The sequence below is a fragment of the Carassius carassius genome, chromosome 13, assembly GCF_963082965.1.
Source record: "Carassius carassius chromosome 13, fCarCar2.1, whole genome shotgun sequence".
NCBI lineage: Eukaryota > Metazoa > Chordata > Actinopteri > Cypriniformes > Cyprinidae > Carassius > Carassius carassius.
In genome coordinates, this window is record NC_081767.1 from 26,866,602 (window position 1) to 26,880,142 (window position 13,541).

General features: G+C 35.0%; 1 protein-coding gene across 1 annotated transcript; it reads left to right on the plus strand.

Annotated features, from left to right (window-relative positions):
* Window positions 1-1,742: 1,742 nt before the first annotated feature.
* Window positions 1,743-10,963, plus strand: LOC132156253 (mitogen-activated protein kinase 12-like). Its single transcript, XM_059565173.1, has 12 exons — window positions 1,743-2,101; window positions 4,249-4,378; window positions 4,504-4,562; window positions 4,684-4,795; window positions 4,871-4,900; window positions 4,989-5,036; window positions 5,117-5,231; window positions 5,534-5,605; window positions 5,872-5,951; window positions 6,048-6,126; window positions 6,588-6,761; window positions 10,843-10,963. Exons 1-12 carry the CDS (start codon window positions 1,983-1,985, stop codon window positions 10,914-10,916), a joined length of 1,092 nt encoding a protein of 363 aa, XP_059421156.1. The 5' UTR covers window positions 1,743-1,982; the 3' UTR covers window positions 10,917-10,963.
* The last annotated feature ends 2,578 nt before the right edge of the window (window positions 10,964-13,541 follow it).

A 13,541-nucleotide genomic window follows, 5' to 3' on the forward strand; every position in this document is an offset into this window, starting at 1 on the left:
GGTAACATGTTAACACAGGTTCTGAAGTGCTCCTAAATATATTTAGGCAGATTTCAACAGTGTCAAGTACATTGGACTCCTAAAACCCTCGTTTTAATGTCAAAGCTGTGGAAGAACAAACATGCAGCAGTTCTCACATTCACTGAAGGATGATCATGTTCTTGGTTATTTTGTCTCAGTGGCAACTCATGTATGGAAAGCTGTTTTGACATTTTTTCCATTAAACCAACTGGCATATATTTTATGACACCAATCCTTTTTTTAATTACTAGTAAGTAATTTAATAATGATTAGAACACATTTTCAATTTCACTAACATTAATTTGAATAAGTATTTATTCTGTTAGCATCTAGAATGTAGTATTACATATTAATTACATAATAATAATTACTACTAGTTGTCATTAGTAATTATCTCATTTTTACTTCTTTGGGAATCTGTGTTCAGATATCAGCTGTTAATTTCAGAGAGAGTGTTTACATAGCAGCATTTTCAACCCCCCCAAAAATGCCGCACATTTTTGAATAAACAAATAAGTATTTTGCACAGTTTATAATACTAATAGCAATTATAATTAAATCAATTTCATAAGAAGTATAAGAGGAGTTAATTTGTGGGTGGTTTTGGCGTCTTTGTTTCCATAGGGACGGAGTCTCCAGAGGGAGCGCCATTAAGCCTTTTCACACAAGCGCAGCATGTGCTTAACTTGCACGGTTTGAAACATAGAGATCACATCTGATGAACTACAAGATGAACTGTAGGGCTTAATTGGAAAGTTATCAACGAATCTGCTCAGTAACTAATGATGAACGTGCAGTTTGCAGAGAAGCTTGCTTACGGTGGACTGTCTGACTCAACTTTTAGGACAGTTCACCCAAAAATTTAAATTGTCATCATTTACACACCCACAAGTTGTTGCAAACCTATAATTATTTCTTTCTTCTGTTGAACATAAAAGAAGATACTTTAAATAATGCGGGTAACCAAACAGTTTCTGGTCCCCATTGACTCTACAACCATCAGCTGTTTAGTTGAGACATGTTCTTCAAAGTATCTTCTTTTTTGTTCAACAGAAGAAAGAACTTTATGCAGGTTTAGAACAACCTGGGTAAATTATGACTAATTACATTTTTGTGTGAACCACACCTTTAAAGTGACAGATCCATGATTCATTGCTTCTAAAGGTATAGGCCTAATGTTTTATTAAAATTTGGATAGTATGTTAATATAATATTCCATACATTATCAGAGCTTGATAGAAATTATTATATTATTAATTAATATAATGTTAGACCCTATTTATTAATTTATCATTGATATTAATCATAAATATATGTACATAATAAATAATCATATATGTCATATAATTTGGCATTTTAAAATGTAAAACAAAATGCTAAATTGTTTAGATTAAAATTGGACAAATGATTACATAATAATGTAGTCCTAATTCAAGCAAATTAATAAAAAAAATATTAAAAAAAATTTATCTCATCAAAGTAACAGCTGCAAAACTGTAAAAAAAACAAATAATAATAATTATAAATAATCAAATTTAAAATGACAATATTAATGCGTTCTGCTGCAAGTTTACATACTTGAGCATGTTTTTTCACGGTTTATTGTTGTCCTTGTCCCTTATTTTGCCACTGAAGGTGAACCCTATTTACTTAGAATATTAGTAAAACTGCGAAAGATACTGGTCGCTATTTGGTTACTTACTAATTTATTTTTAAATACTTACTAAATTTTTTTTAAAAGTATTGGTAACATTAACATGGATGTAACTTTGGTTTACACACAACAGCTTTATGTTAAAATTGCTTGCCATACACACGGCCACGCCGGAGAGGGAACGGTTACGCGGGCACGCATGGTCTATGAACGCGCACAGGTAGATTTCTATAATCAGAGTTCAGGTTAACCTGGAAATCACAGCCGCGAGACTCGAGGAAGCAGATTTAAAGCGGTATTCACCAATATGTCTGACCGATCAAGACCTGGGTATTATCGCCAGGAGGTGAATAAAACCTTTTGGGAGGTACCGGAGAGATACAGAGATCTGAAACAGGTGGGGACCGGGGCATATGGTACAGTATGGTGAGTGTACGCTCATTTTCTGTACTTCCTGGAAAGAATCGTGCTTTATATTTCAGAAACACGTCACTCTAGCAGATCCATGTATCTGGCGTCTATTCAAAACAAATGATGTGGAAAGTGGTGCGGGTGAGCCCAGTTTGTTTTTCTTGTTGTTTGTGGAGCCTGTGGTGTCTAGAGAGACTCCGTTTTTACAGTGTGTTCAGGGGAAAAGCAGCTAGCGGATAGTGAGGAGATGTTTGCTGGATGTGACAAAAAAATGTTTTGGCCTAAAAAATGTGTGACATCACTTAGAGCACCTTTAAGCACTTGCCATACCAATGGCTTCTTTTGTTGTAAATTCTATTATGAGTTCGAAATTAATGTACATAATAGTTTTTATTTATTTGCCACTTGTCACCACCCTAGTTAGTGATAAGTAATTTCATTTTTGCTGCTAACAAATTGTATTGCCATTGAATTCTGTAGGAATCTCTGGTTCAGATATTTATTAATTTAGCAATGCTGTAGTTTGTTTTCCAGTCGCTCGAACCTGTTGCAGTTTTTTCTTGTAGCTATTTAAATAGTTTCTAGTGTCTTTAAATCAAATAGTGCTCAAAATGCTCCAATTTTGAAACGTGTGTATTAAATACGTGAAGTAGTTTAAGCCTTTGGTTCTTTTAATTGTGATGATTTGGCTCACATTTAACAAAAACCGACCAATTATCTATCTCAACAAATTAGAATACTTCATAAGACCAATTTAAAAAAAAAAACATTTTTAGTGAACGTTGGCCTTCTGGAAAGTATGTTCATTTACTGTACAAGCACTCAATACTTGGTAGGGGCTCCTTTTGCTTTAATTACTCCCTCAATTTTGCGTGGCATGGAGGTGATCAGTTTGTGGCACTGCTGAGGTCGTATGGAAGCCCAGGTTTCTTTGACAGTGGCCTTCAGCTCATCTGCATTGTTTGGTCTCTTGTTTCTCATTTTCCTCTTGACAATAGCCTACCCCATATATTCTTTATGGGCTTCAGGTCTGGTGAGTTTGCTGGCCAGTCAAGCACACCAACTAAGTCATTTAACTTTTGGTGATTTTGGCAGTGTGGGCAGGTGCCAAATCCTGCTGGAAAATGAAATCAGCATCTTCAAAAAGCTGGTCAGCAGAAGGAAGCATGACATGCTCTTAACTTTCTTGGTAAAACAACTATGAGTTTATCCACCCTTTTTCCAGACTCTAGGACCTTGATTTCAAAATCTTCTTAACCCTTATTTAAACAGGAAAGTCACATTGAGGTTAAAACCTCTTTTACAAGTGATACCTGGTCAAGACGTTGAAATACAAAACTTGCTCTCATCTAAAAAGAGGACTTTGAACCAATGGGCAACAATCCAGTTCTTCTTCTCCTTAGCCCAGGTAAGATGCCTCAGGAGTGGCTTAACAAGAGGAATACGACAACTGGAGACAAATTCCTTGACACGTCTGTGTGTGTTGGCTCTTGATGCCTTGGCCCCAGCCTCAGTCCATTCCTTGTAAAGTTCACTCAAATTCTTGAATTGATTTTGCTTGATAACGTTATAAAGCTGTGGTTCTCTCGGTTGGTTGTACATCTTTTTCTTCCATGCTTTTTCCTTCCACTCAACTTTCTGTTAACATGCTTGGATACAGCACTCTGTGAACAGCCAGCTTCTTTGGCAATGAAAGTTTGTGGCTTACCCTCCTTGTGAAAGGAGTCAATGTTTGTCTTCTGGACAACTGTCAGATCAGCAGTCTTCCCCATGATTGTGTAGCCTAGAGAACCAAACTGAGAGACTATTTTGAAGGCTCAGGAAACCTTTGCAGGTGTTTTGAGTTGATTAGCTGATTGGCATGTCACCATATTCTAATTTGTTGAGATTGTGAATTGGTGGGTTTTTGTTAAATGTGAGCCAAAATCATAACAATTAAAAGAACCAAAGACTTAAACTACTTCAGTCTGTGCATTGAATTTATTTAATACACAAGTTTCGCAATTTGAGTTGAATTACTGAAATAAATGAACTTTTCCACGACATTCTAATTTATTGAGAAGCACCTATATATTATAATTTACTGGCAATAACATTTATATTTATGTACTCCTCTTGTTTGAAAAGCATGTAGCATTTACAACTGGTGATTTACTCCTCAGCTATGCATTTGACCGGAGGACAGGGGCAAAAGTGGCCATCAAGAAGCTCCATCGTCCCTTCCAGTCTGACCTGTTTGCCAAAAGAGCTTATCGAGAGCTCCGGCTGCTCAAACACATGAAGCATGATAATGTAGGACACCAAAGATTGAAACTCCATGATGAGGGTTTCTCATATGACCTGTCATAAATGAACAGATTTGCAACTTCATGCTGTGCTGTATTCAACAACCACTTTCTCTGGTTAAACCCTTACAGGTAATTGGGCTCCTGGATGTTTTCACTGCAGACCTTTCTCTAGACCGATTCCATGATTTGTGAGTATTTTACAAGTGATTTGACCATTTGGTCTAGCTCTGATTGTTTTGGATGTGTTGTGATTATTGGATGTATCATCATCATGTGGTCATCATCTGATTCTCCCTATCCTTTGCACAGTTACTTGGTCATGCCTTACATGGGTACTGATCTAGGAAAGTTAATGAAAATGGAAAGACTATCAGAGGACAGGGTCCAGTATCTGGTCTACCAAATATTGAGAGGACTCAAAGTGAGTATTGTACGTTTTTATTGATACTTACTTGCTCTCTCAAATATATTTCCATACATCTCTTTGTGTTCACAGTATATCCATGCTGCTGGAATCATTCACAGGGTGCGTAAGGTTGTTTTAATCATAAAAACATATGCACACATGTATCTCTCACCGCAAAACCTCTGACTTCATCTGTTAAAACCTGCAGGATCTCAAACCAGGCAATCTGGCAATAAATGAGGAGTGTGAGCTTAAGGTATCTTACAATGAAGTGGTATTTGCATATTCATGCTGTGTGTCTCTTGTAGAGATAAAGCCTTATGTCTTATATTACAGATCCTGGATTTTGGTCTAGCTCGGCAAGCAGACAGTGAAATGACGGGCTATGTTGTGACACGTTGGTACAGAGCACCTGAGGTCATTCTTAGCTGGATGCATTACACACAGACTGGTTAGTCCCATGTTGCATGCACTAATCTTTATATATCTTTACATATTTATTTATTAGGATTAACTGGTTGCATGCATTTTATGGAGTATTAACTGATGTTGCTCTGTACAGTATTGTGAAACTCTAATCCATACTTTGATTTAAAGCAAATGTTAATACTAAATAGAGATCAGTGTTAGTCTATTTTATTGCTTTCATAAAGGCAATAGAAAATTCTGGATTAATGAAATAATGCACAATTACTATTCAAACTGATGATAATACAGAGATATGTTTATGTTTGATTAAATGTTTCCCATCAGTGGACATCTGGTCAGTCGGATGCATCATGGCAGAGATGCTGCTAGGGAAACCACTGTTCAAAGGAAATGACCGTATCCTTCCTCGCAGGAAAGCTGTCGATTTTATGCACAAATTTAGAAGAATATAGTTTTTTCCTACTGCCATATGCACATAAACTGACAGTCACCATTGATAAGCTACTACTAAATATTATCGAAACTTAATTTTCTGAAAAGTTGCTTTGCAGTGATTTGTATAGTAAAAAGCGCTATACAAATAAACTTGAATTTCTGATGTGCTGATTATTTCCCTAAATCTCATCCCCAGTATATTTGAATCCTTGACCATTTTCTACCAGATCTGGATCAGCTGATGGAGATCATGAAGATTACAGGGACGCCCACAAAAGAGTTCACAGCCAAACTCCAGTCTGAAGATGTGGGTTTCAATCATATTTTCTAAGACTAGTTTGCAGACCTCTCACCAGATATATCGAGAGATGTTAAAATCTAAACCACATGATATTTATTCTAGGCTAGAAACTACATAGCAAAGTTACAAAAACTTAAAAAGAAAGATCTTCGGGCAATATTACCAAATGTTAACCCACAAGGTAAGAGTGTGTCTCTCTTGCTTAATGCAGAAAGTTAATGAATGTGTATTTTTCAAATGAATATAATCAGGGTTCTCATATATTATATAGTAGAGATATCATAATTATAACTACTCCATTTAAAATGCATGCAATTTGAGATTACATTGAATATTTGTTCTTTAAAAACAAAATAACCACCAAAACCACCCTTTTTAAATGAACTTGTGCAGAAAAGAGGTGAAAAAAAAAAATTAATTGAAAATGTTAACCTGAAAGGTTGATGACGTGTATAAAATGTTCATAACTTTGGCAGAGGTTTTATTCAAAGCAACTTTTGACAACCCATGACTGGCATGAATTTGTTTCCCAAAGAATGCAACTATGATTTGATCCAAGTACATCTTTCATGAATGCATTTGATGAAAACAAGTATGAATGTCACATAATTGTTTGTCATCGACTGTGTTTTTGCTTCTCAGCGATTCATGTGTTAGAAAGCATGTTGCTCCTGGACCCTGAAAGTAGAATAACAGCAGCAGAGGGACTGGCTCTTCCTTTCTTCTCTGATTTTCATGAACCAGAGGAGGAGACAGAGGCCCCACCGTATGACCATTCACTGGATGAGGCTGAGCAGTCATTGGAGCAATGGAAAAGTAGGTTTGGGGTTGTTCCACACATGAACTTAAAACCTTTATATGAGTGACTTTAAATTCACAGTAATGGTGTAATGAATTAGGCAACCAGTTATCGCATGTCTCATTAGTTCAGTTTGTAGATGAGTTTGATTTCTCATTGGAAAAGATTGGGAGCAAATTTAGCATTTCATCCCTTGCTCAACAATGGACAGAGGTGGGTAGAGTACCCAAAAACTGTACTCAAGTAAAAGTAAAAGTACTTCTAGAAATATTTACGCAAGTAAAAGTACTAGTCTTGAATAGTTACTTGAGTAAGAGTAAAAGAGTATAGGATAAAAAATCTACTCAAGTAGTTAGTTACTAGTTACTTTGGGTCATATATACTGAGCCTATTTTTATTTAGATATATAGATAAAATGTATGTAATGTGTGTGTATAAATGTATATATTTCATCAGCCTTTACTCCAATTTATGTAATTTATTATAAAACCATGTCTGTTTACTTAAGTAACAGATATAGGTGTCATACCATAACATATTTTTAATATGAATGACTTCATATTAAATGTGAATTTAACATTGAAAGTTAATGTGATATAAAAATTGCTACCAATCTTTCATTGTTCAGAAAGAGAGCAAATAACATTTACATTATTAAAGATCATTTTCACTAACAGTTTAGAGTTCAATCACTCTCAGAAACTCCCATTAAAATCACTGAAACTGTTAACACTGTGAAATCAATATCTTAATTATAGATTCGTACACACATCTGCAATTTGTTGTTTCTGACGAGAGAATTCGCCAGAAAGAGGTATTCAGTCAGTGAGCGAGTGAAGGAAGCACCGGCATTTTAGCGATGTCTCATCTGAACACCTCTGATTGGCCATTGCATTCAAAAGCTCAACAGAATCGTGTGTGATTTGTTATAATGCGCAGCGCTGTAAAAAAGCATCTATCTCTGGCTCAGCGCCAGCAAGCGATCACAGATCTGAATTTAGCAGCTGATGATATGACTCGCTGAACGTACTCGTACCGGTGTGATTGTTTTAAAATTCATAAAATCTTAATCGGCTATTTTTTGTCTTTTGGAAGCTGCATTCAACTTGACTCCCCTCTGTTATAAGCCACACGTACAACTAGTGTTGTCAAAAGACCCGGTACTTCGGTACCAAGTCGGTACTAAAAAAATGAAAATGTCACGGTACCAGGTTTCTTTAAGTACCGGTGGTACCGAGGACCCGTTCAAACCCGGTTCTTGACGCATACAGCACTATGATTTCCGCGAAGCAGAAAACGCGGACGGAATCTCAAAATCCAGTCATGAAAATGAAACTTACATTTTAATATGGACAGTCACGAAATTTGTCAAAGTTAGCATAAATTAATCAAATCAAATCTCCATATGGACCAGTATCTGTAAATGTTAAGCCGCAAAAGATGGTTGAAATCTGCATCCTGCATGTTCTGCGCGTCTCTGTGTGAATGAATGAATGGTTTGTTTAACTTTACTACATAGACTGAAGCACATGACGCTTGCAATAATGAGGACATACAACATCACCAGAACTGTTCTGAGTCACTTCACAAGCATTTTACCGTTTCATTTGAGTAAAACCAGTGTCAATTTAAAGGTATTCACGGAAAACCGTCAAAACAGTGAATAAATTTTACTCAGGGCGAGTAAATTATGTCTATTGTTAGCCACTGGCTAAAAAATTCTTAGATTTTACTCGCCAGTGTGTGTGTGTTCGAGGCTATTATACGATTGGCGCAGATATATTTTCACTCGCTGAACACTGACTGAGCGATTCAGAGTTCTCTTTCCATCAAGCGATATGTACTTTTCAATTCATCTCAATGTACGCACAGTACACCTGTATTTGCCTTTTTTACTGTCTATGGTATTTGCCGAACTGTAAACTCTGTGTGAAGGAGCACGACTCGCCGTCGCTTTGCTGATAGCTCTGTTTCTCACACATGCAAAGAGGGAGAGCGAGAGTCTTACCACGCTGAATCGACATGCTACATGTAAACTATATTCTTTGTTGTCTTCTCCGGTCAAAATAATGTAGTTCATTTAGAATTATTCATATTTTCGAACAAGCAGAAGATATGCCGGTTTCTCCGGTAGTGGGCGGAGCTAATGCGCAAATGTCAATTTCATTGGCTGGCGCTCATCTTTTACCGTCCCTGTTTTGATTTCAGTAAATCAATTCGACCGAACGCAGACAACGTGATTAATATTCATGAACCCAGCAGCTCATCAATCCATAGTGCATTGTATATTGTTAGTATGGTAGTAGAATTAGTAGTATTATTATCTTTTAATAATAATTATTATGATCTATTACTATTTTTTTTTTTACAGAAACCCTCAATGAACAAAAATATCTTAAGCATCACCACCATTCTTAATTTCAGATAAATGACAAATATGCATTCATTACAAATTCATTTTTACATAAAGGCATTGTGCTAGAAATATTACTATTATTTTGTAAAATGTATGTGATACTGCTACTACTGTTAATTAAAAATTAATCACACAATATTTCTTCCATGTTTTAATTTTAATAGCAAATCCCCTTTATTTACCAAAAAATAAAATTTGTTTAAATTTCATAAATTAAAAGACAAATTAAATTTGGGTGAAACTTGTTTACTGTTTTTCATAATTATATTACTTGTAGAAGAACTTTAAACACAATTGTAAATTAGTATAAAGAATGGCATTGGTTTTATTTTTAGTGATAAAGTTTTTTTTTTTTAATTTTCATATTTTTGTGTTTTGCTTTGGTACCGAAATTGGTACCGAGAACCGTGGATTTTCACTGGTATCGGTACCGAATACTGAAATTTTGGTACCGTGACAACACTACGTACAACAAACTAATGTCAGAGGTATCGTGTACTGTAATCGAATGTAACCCAAGTTATTACCTGTTAAACAGTAGACAGCACACGCGGTGTTCATCTAATAAGGATCTCCATCGCAAGCAAATATCCTTTGCAGATTAGCCACGTTTTCAACGCTGCTGATATTCTTAAACGTTACAACTCCGAGTGAACCGCTTCAGACGCTCAGCGCGTGCGGCAGGGAACTGAACGAATAATTCAAACTGATTCATGAACCTATTCACTCGTTTGCCAATTGGTTTGATCAAGCCTTTGAACAGAATTGACTCAAAAGAATGAATCATTCACGAATGGGCATCGCTCATTGCCCAGAGAAAAGTAGACGACGTGTTTGGAATAAACTGAAGCATTTATAACATTTATTGCATTAAGACAAAGTAACGAGAGGAGCGTCGCCCACAGTAACAAAGTAAAAGTACAGATTTTTCCCAAAAAATGTACTCAAGTAAGAGTAGAAGTACTCATCTTTAAATATACTCCAAAAAGTATTAGTTACCCCAAAAACTTACTCAAGTAAATGTAACGAAGTAAATGTAACTCGTTACTACCCACCTCTGTCAATGGATCTGCTGCAGTGAATGGGTACCATCAGAATGAGAGTTCAAACAGTTGATAACAACATCACAATATTCCACAAGTAATGCACATGACTCCAGTCCATCAATTCAAGTCTAGTGAGGTGAAAAGCTGCATTCTTGTAATAAACAAATTCATCAAGACATTTGTAACTTCTGTTCAGTTTTAGTCCTCTGTCCGTAATATTGCTTTCTCCAGTGAAAAGTCATCTGAATCAGGACAGAAATATGCACAGATCAATCCCTGTGTAAGCAAAAACAGTTATGTCGATAAACAAATATGTTGATGGATTTTGATGTGAGGACAACAAGTGATGGACTTTTTGGACTTACTGACAGCTTTTTGCTTCACAAGACATTAATTGATTGACTGGAGTGGATTACTTTTGGATTACGGTGATGTTTTTATCAGCTGTTTGGACACATCCTGACGGCACCCTTTCACTGCAGAGGATCCACTGGGTACAATGAAGAGGCAACCTTGGTTAGTATTTACTCTTATGTATGGGAAAGTTTATTCTAGAGAGTTAAGAAATAACTGGTTTTCCTTTTTTGTCTATTTTTCTGTCCATCTCTGTTCCTTCTGTTCCCTCTTTGACCCCAGAACTCACTTTCACTGAAATTCTGACCTTCTATCCGGCACCAGCGGTGGCAGAATCTAAAGAGACGGCTCTCTGAGATGATTACTTTTACATCATCCAGGCTTTAATTGTTTTTTTTTTCTTTTTTTTTTTTTTTTTTTTTTACTTTGTCATATACAGATTTTGAACTATTTTTGTGAGTGAGTATGCAGTTTATTTGTAGCTTAAAATCCTGTTGTTTGTTAGTGTTTGGCACAGTTCAACTAGGCACAACTGAACTATTGGCAGACTGGCATCATTTTGAGTGAGCTGAAGATTTTACTACAAATCTTTGCATGTATGTAAAGTATCTATTTTTATTAGTAGTATTTTCTCAAGCAAATCACATCACTAGCCAACATTAATTCTGACACCAATACACTGGAGATAATTTCACAGAAATGCTGCATTATAAATAAGTGCATGTTTTATATGGTTCATGTTTAGTCCTAAAATAGAAACACAGGTTTCAGGTTTCTGCCAAACCCCACAGCCAAATACTTCAGTGTCTACAAAAGTATTAATTGTGCATTTTAAAACAGTCCAGAGAAATCACTATCACTGTTTATGGTATTATATTTTTAAATCAGGTTTACAGAAAAAGAGAGGTAGAATGATTAAAAGATAATTTAATACATTTCCTTCTTGTGATGTTTCTAATTCTTATTTTTGGTTGTTTTTAACTATATTTCTGTGTATTTGATGGTTGTACTTTACTTTTTTTGAGATTCAATGGAATTCTGGACAATGTCTCATGAAATCCAGCAGAGGGCAACATCTACACTTACTCTGCATTTTCTGTAAAAACGTTTCACAGTAATAATTTTAAGCTGTATTGTTACACTAGAAACTCCATTTAGAATTTAGATCCCATCCTCTGTTTTTATTTATTTTATTAAATGTTTTCTCATGTAATTAATTTAGTAGTGAGTATTGCTGCTACTTGCCAATACTGTGAAGGGATGTACTGTAGGTTTTTTTTTTTTTAGCTCAAAGTGCTCAATTAACCGCTGAACTTCTAGTTTAGGGACACAATTCCTTGTGCCATGTGAGTCTTTCTCTGTTCCTGTAGCCATTTTTTTATACCTGGCCTTTTCTGGCCTCTGTTTAGAGTCCTTGTGTGGTTCATGTGGTCAGAGATTGTTCTGCCTCAAGGAAAACAGAGGAGGAAACATACATTTTTCATCCTGCTTGCTTCTTGGCAGCCAGATGTACTGACACAGAACGAAAGAGGAAGAGAAGACAGCAAGCAAAGCCAGCAAAGTTTCTTCTCTCATTGGTTTATTTAAAGAACTTCTCAGATTTGTTGACTCAAATATCTTTCTGTGTTTGTTAGAAAAAGTGTCTGAACAGCACAGAACTGAATACCAATAAGTCACTGAAGTTTAAAGCCGTTTCAAGATCTATTAAATCTACCAAATTTTATGTAGAAAGTTTTAAAGGAACGGTTCTCACCAAAATTACTAAAAACATGCAGCTTTTCATGTCACAGGATGTTAATTGATGGATAAGTCACGTGAATTAGGCTACTTTGTGAATTGTTGTTTTTTTATCAGCATTCTGACAGCAGCCATTCAACTGCAGAAGATCCATTCATGAGCAAATGATGTAATGTAAAATTTCTCCAAAAATATTCCAGTGAAGGGTGTAATTTGGATGATGATACAGATACTATTTAATGCAATTACATTCAGACATTTTAAGTGTCCAAATTGCTGAGGCTACTGTATGTTTATACATATACAATTTCACAGATATCTCATTAGACTGAGAAACTATGCCCAGTGAATAAACTATGGTAGGATTTCCCTGTAAAACCTCCCATCTTGTGCAACACTCTTGAAATGGGATGAACATAATATTTAATTGCTTGCTTATGTTTGCATAGTTTAGATATATTATTGCATAAGTGAATTTGGCTTGGTTTTCTCAACATATACTGTACAATACTGTTCAAAAGTCTCTAAGGCTGCATTTATTTGATCAAAATTACAGTTATATAAAATTATTATTATTTCCATAATAAATTCTGAAAACATTTGTGCTGCTTAATTATTATTATTATGGGTCAGGATTCTTTGATGAATAGAAAAATCAAACTAACAGTATTTATTTAAATAGAAATATAAATATTTTGTAACATTATAAATGTTTTTTATTGTCAAATTTGATCAAATATTTTGTATCCTTGTTGAATAAAAGTATTAATTTCTTTAAAAAAAAAAAAAGTAATAACCCCAACGATATGAACAGTTTGGATGGTAATATATTCGGACTGCATGACAAGAATACCAATATATGTACAGTATTTGCTCTTGGCAAGATTCAAAATGTTTAAACTACAACACAATAAAAATAAAATCTAGATGGTGTGTTTTCAATAAATGAAAAAAATACAAATGAAACGCAATTATTTTCATTCATGAACATTTATATTTTGCTATTATTAACAGCTATTTTACCTGTTAATAGAGTTTAAAAAATGCTTTTAAATATAAAATCTTTTGGAACATTATGAACATTGTCACATTTAAACAATTTAATACATTCTGCTGGATATAGGTCTTAATTTCTTTCATTCATTAGAAAAAAAAAAATCTTACTGTCCCCAAACTTTTAAATAGCAGAGCACATTTTAAACTGTTTCTGAATTTAATAATCTCATAAGCAGTCTTAGTTGCCC

What these genes read in the sequence shown, in the direction of transcription:
- LOC132156253 (XM_059565173.1), top strand. Translation starts at nt 1,983, where the DNA reads ATGTCTGACCGATCAAGACCTGGGTATTATCGCCAGGAGGTGAATAAA. An exon ending in CTAGACCGATTCCATGATTT is followed by an intron (nt 4,563 to 4,683) that starts GTGAGTATTTTA and finishes TCCTTTGCACAG; the next exon opens with TTACTTGGTCATGCCTTACA. An exon ending in ACCAAATGTTAACCCACAAG is followed by an intron (nt 6,127 to 6,587) that starts GTAAGAGTGTGT and finishes TTTGCTTCTCAG; the next exon opens with CGATTCATGTGTTAGAAAGC.